Genomic DNA, 5,276 nt, shown 5'->3' with positions numbered 1-5,276 from the left:
ATAACGATTTTAATAATATAAAGAGTTTCTTAATCTTTCTATATAGTTTATAAACTTATTTAATTATTCTATTATTAAGATATAAATATCTTTATCAATGACTTTAAAAAAAAAAATGAGTGAAATCATGATTTAGATAAGTTTACATGATTATTGAGCATACAAAAAGGTCATCCCACCTTGGAAGTTGAAACCTCTCCATTAAAATTTTAAAATTTCACAGTTGAGAACACTCGCTTCATTGCACTTCTCAGATTTGCTCCATTTGCATACCACAAATGATGATACCTGAACAACTACGGGTTGGAAATCAGATTTGTTTAAGATTTCCAACATCTTTGTTGGGAGAGAGAGGAAACAAATTGCTAGTTCGAAAAGAGAAAAGGGGAAACGTTTCCGGAAAATATAAGATACAAAAATTGCTGGAAAAGAAGTCAGCATCCAGAACATACATATATCTTTTTCAACACTTGACGTGCAAAAACTAGATGAGACTTTTAATTCTGAACATACAGACGGACACCTCTTTCTCCATCTTGCTGGGCCATTTACACCTCTAAAGCTATAGACACATTGTACAACCCATAATTAACTGCCATCAGATCCTCTGCTTCTTCTGCATCCACCTACCAGGACATACACCATCTGAAGGGAGCTGAGCTGATATATAGCAACAGCAAAAAAAAAAAGTCTAGAATTCAGGGAAACTTTTGCCTATCCTCTTTGGAAATCAGCACCAGAAATAATTATTTGTCATCCTCCCGCCAAGTAAATTAGCTTAAAAACTTTTTACTGGTTCATTATCAGAACAACAGCACGGGCTACTATGAGCATACTCGAGATCTTTGCCTCTCCCGCTCTTCGGACATAACCACAGATGATGACATATCTCTTTCTGCTAAACATCTTTTGTATGGTACAAATCCCCTACTACACTTTTGAAGAGTTGTTTTCCCCTCAGGACAAGGACGTTGGCATTGAGAATCAACAGAATATGAACTCTTCTCCCTATTTTCTGCTTGACTAACTGAGCCAGTATTTGAACCAGTAGAGGATCTTTCATTTAGAATTTCCTTCTGTTTCACCCTCTCTTCGACACAAGAATCTGTTTGGGTTTGATTAAATGAGGTAATGTAATAAAAGGGTAGACCTTGGTAGAAAGTCCACCATGGCAGAGGAGCATCACTGGTGGATTCAACATGGTCAAGTTTATCTGGGTGGATTTCCATGTAAGGGGATAAATTAGCTTGGGAAGGCACCACACTCCAATCTTCGTTGACAGTCCCAAGTGATAAACGTGTGTCTAAGTGTGTTGACGGTAATGCCTGAACAAGCATGTCACCTTCAGCATCAATATCCCCTTGAGCAGTCTTAGATGTCGGAGACTTAAAATTTTCTGCATCCATGGAAGGTTTACGGGAATCTTTCACCTGGACTGTTTTTCCAAAAAGCTTAATACTAGTGAAAGGCACAACCATTTTTGCATCTCCTTTAGCACCCACAGAGCCCTTGAAATCTGCATTGAGTTTCTGGATAATTACATGAAATGAAAAGAAATCAGAGTCCAAATTCTAGACAAAGTAAAGGTTAGCAATAGTTGTTTGGAGAACAAACAAAGCCAGAGATTAATGCCAAAACTTTACCATGGGCAAAACATCCTCCACAGCTGAATGACCAAACACCTTCACAGATGACAAAGATGCTTTCTCTTCCTCTGCAGACGAGTTAGATGTTGCATAGTCAATGTCCTTTTCTACAGGGGATGTATTGATTGACTGCATATTGGTAGTACAAGAAGTGGGGGAAGAACATCCATTTTGCTGCTCTGAGGCAGCAGACCCCATTGCATCAGAAGTCAATGCAGACAAAACTGATGTGGGTGATTTGTTATCTTGTTCTCTAACAAATTGACTAGGGGATGGAGACCTCTCTGGTTCAGATGATGGTGATATTCCTTTGAGTGAATCAACAGATTTGCGGGGATATGGATGCACTGGCTTTCTCTTTGGACGAGGAGGGGGTATCTCAATTGGGTTAATGGAACCCTCAAAGCCACCATTTGACTCTCGGACAACCTGGAACCACAATCAGAAACATGCAAGTATAAGAGACAAAATGACCAGGAAAACCTGCCAGAGAATGTCTACACATTGCATGGCCGTAAAAGATACAATACATTTTCCTAATCAAGAAAAGCTTGCAATGAAATTAAAGCAATAAACCTTTGAGAAAAACTTTTGCGCATGGCTTCGAATTTGAACTGCAGTTTTGGTGCCTACATGCTCTGCATGAAAATGATAGTAACTTAATCTGTTCAAACCATAACCTGGGCATAAAAGTGAATGAGTTCATCTCCCAACTTGCACTTACCTTCTATTTGGCGCCAGCCACGACCATACAGCCTTAAAGCTTCAAGAAACTTCTGATGCTCTTCCTCAGTCCATTTTTCCCTTTGTTTAGTTATAGTGTAGGGTTTTCTGACCTGTTTTAAAGCAAAAGGAATATTGGACAATGTCAGCACAGCCAAGAAAAGATTAACAATTAACTTGTCAGGGACTAGTCTTAAAGGAAAGAGTAATTCACAGGCAATGTGAAGAAAGGAACCTTGGGTGTATGGTCATGCTTAAAAGTGTATAACTCCTGAAACTGGGTCAAAGTCTCACATTGCGGGCTGGAATTGGAGCAGCATATACCAGATTTAAGAGCGTTGGGCGATGTTGTGCCTTCAACTTGGTCCTATATGAAAATTTGCAAGAGCATTTTAAAAAGAAGGAAACGAGGCTCTTCACAATATATAAACTCTAATATCACTTTCCAATAACAATCATTAGTACCAAAATGAATGCTTAAATCTTATAAAAGCACATTCACCGCCACACAGAGGATTTCTGCATACAAAAACACATGACTTGGTAACACAAACAAGCATTCAATTCAATAAATTGCAATAATCAATAGAAGCATGGAGCCAACAAGCACAGTAATAACAATTAAAGAAGCGGCAAATTCTATCTAGGATGTAAAAAGATCAGTCATGACTCAATGAGGGACAAATCCAGTAATCTGACTTGACTGCATATATATATATTAGCATATACTGAAAATTCACCCTTTACCTTAAGAAAATATCAAAATCTAAATCAATCAACTAGATTCCATAACACTATGCAACTATAAAGCCTAAAAAACATAATAGGTCGCTATGTACCTGAGTAGCCATCAGGAGAACCGGATTTTGCTTTCAAATCTTGCAGAGCCAATACTAGAATACTCCTGCAAAAGTCCCAAACCACTCTTTAAGCGTATGTATGTATGTATGTATGTATTTATGTATGTATATCCCATAATCCTAATCATAAGTAATAATTACAATCCAACCAATTAACCCCTAGTTCCTACTTGTCTCTTAATCTCAACGACCAATCAGAATTTTTCTTTAATTTCAAACTGAAACAAAAGGAAAAAAAATAATAAAAACTAATCATAACTCCCCTCCTCTGCAATGAACAGTGAGACGCATAAGAAAAGATCATTAAATATCAAGGCAACTGAAATATTATCCACAAAAGACATCAGATCAGCCAGAAACTCACCAGGTAAAAAGAGAAAACTTGAGCCAGGAATGGAAATGACGTCTTTGCGGCAGGGGAATGAATTCGCAGCAAAAAACAATAAGAAGAAATCAAAATAGAAGGAAATTAAACAGTTGTACTAGGAGAGGCTGCAAAAGCATTTTCCTTTTGAAGAAAAGAGAAGAAGAATCAAGAAGAATCGGAATAGCAGATAGAAGAACGAAAGATAGATAGAAACAGAGAGAAGGAATGGAAAAACAATAGAGGAAGGTTTGCAAGTTGGAAAAGTGAGATATATATTACCACTCAGTAATGTTATTATTTATGTGCAAAGGCAGGGGAAGGGCGCCACGTCAGATGCAATTTCTGAATTTTATTTTTTATTTACATGGAAAATTCGAGAAGGGCTTTGGAGTCTTGTGGCTGAGAACGCTCGGGTCCCTCGACACGCGGCATCTTTTGCTTGCACTTTATTTTATTTCAAAGATTTTTCTCTCTCATTTTTTTTTTGTGGAAGATATTGAGTGATGGATGGATAAATGATAAATGTGGCCATTTTCAGATATTTTGTGACTTTTTTCCCCACGCGCACTTCGCCCCACTCTCCTGTTTCTTTCGTCTCTGTCACAGTATCAGAGAGCGTGCAACCGACGCAGTGCCTCGCTCGAGAGTGGAGATAATAGCGGAACAGAAAAATAAAAGGAAAAAAGCAGAAGAAACAATCGAAAAATATCTGTGAACTCTAAAAACAAGGAGAGACAAAGACGGCTGGCCAAGTGGTGGTGCAGCTTGTGACATAAAGAGCTTTGATGAGCTGAGGTGGTCCCCACCACATCTCCTCTGCGCTTTTTGCCACATCAGCTCTTCTTTACCGTAAACGCCACGCGTACCATCTTCAACCAATACCGTCCAAGTAAATTTTCAAATGGTTTTCTTTTTTCTTTTTTAATTACCCCTTTCTAGACAGTGTGGGCGGCGATCTCAGGCGGTTGACTCTACAATAACACACTGTGCAAACAGTGGTCGTAGGTGCATAATTTCAGCCTCATGTCTTTGTTTATTTTCTTCGTGAGGATAATGGTGGGACCTAGCCTAGCCTAGCCTCAAATTTATCATCTTGCCTACCTAGCTTTCCACTCCTATATATCTCATCTCTCTAAACTCCTTTTTAGTTTATCTCAATAGACTATTTAATGATATATTTGATAAATAAGACTATACTATTTAAGTAACAATATTTACATAATATTACATAGTAATATTAAATATTACTATTTAATTATCTTATAGATTAATATCACTTAAATAATATTATAAGTCAAATATATCTATGTGTGTGTGGAACATATTAAATAATTTAATATTAAAAATTATTATTAAATAAAAATTACATAATTATTTAAATTAAATTTATTACAAAATAATAGTAATTAATATAATTTTAAATAATATTAAATGATGCACATAATTTAATTTTTAATAATGTTATTAAATTATTAGATATTAGATATTAAATTAATTAATAATGCTAAATTATATAATTAGAAAATTACCCTAAATATAATATAACTTAATATTAGTTAAAATAATATGTNATAAAAAGTTATATGAAATAATATTATTTAATAAAATAAAATATAAAATTATATCAAATGAGAGTGTGCTTAATAATATTTTATTATGAAAATATACATAATATCTACT

General features: G+C 35.7%; 1 protein-coding gene across 1 annotated transcript; it reads right to left on the bottom strand.

Annotated features, from left to right (window-relative positions):
* Positions 347 to 3,875, bottom strand: LOC18604492 (protein REVEILLE 7). The gene is made up of 7 exons (XM_007037007.2): positions 3,594 to 3,875; positions 3,209 to 3,273; positions 2,605 to 2,736; positions 2,371 to 2,482; positions 2,223 to 2,284; positions 1,644 to 2,075; positions 347 to 1,529 (listed from the first exon to the last, which is right to left on the bottom strand). Exons 2-7 carry the CDS (start codon positions 3,218 to 3,220, stop codon positions 825 to 827), a joined length of 1,455 nt encoding a protein of 484 aa, XP_007037069.1. The 5' UTR covers positions 3,221 to 3,273; positions 3,594 to 3,875; the 3' UTR covers positions 347 to 824.

The sequence above is a fragment of the Theobroma cacao genome, chromosome 3, assembly GCF_000208745.1.
Source record: "Theobroma cacao cultivar B97-61/B2 chromosome 3, Criollo_cocoa_genome_V2, whole genome shotgun sequence".
NCBI lineage: Eukaryota > Viridiplantae > Streptophyta > Magnoliopsida > Malvales > Malvaceae > Theobroma > Theobroma cacao.
Note: the sequence above shows the minus strand (reverse complement) of the source record. Positions and strands in the feature narration are given on the sequence as shown.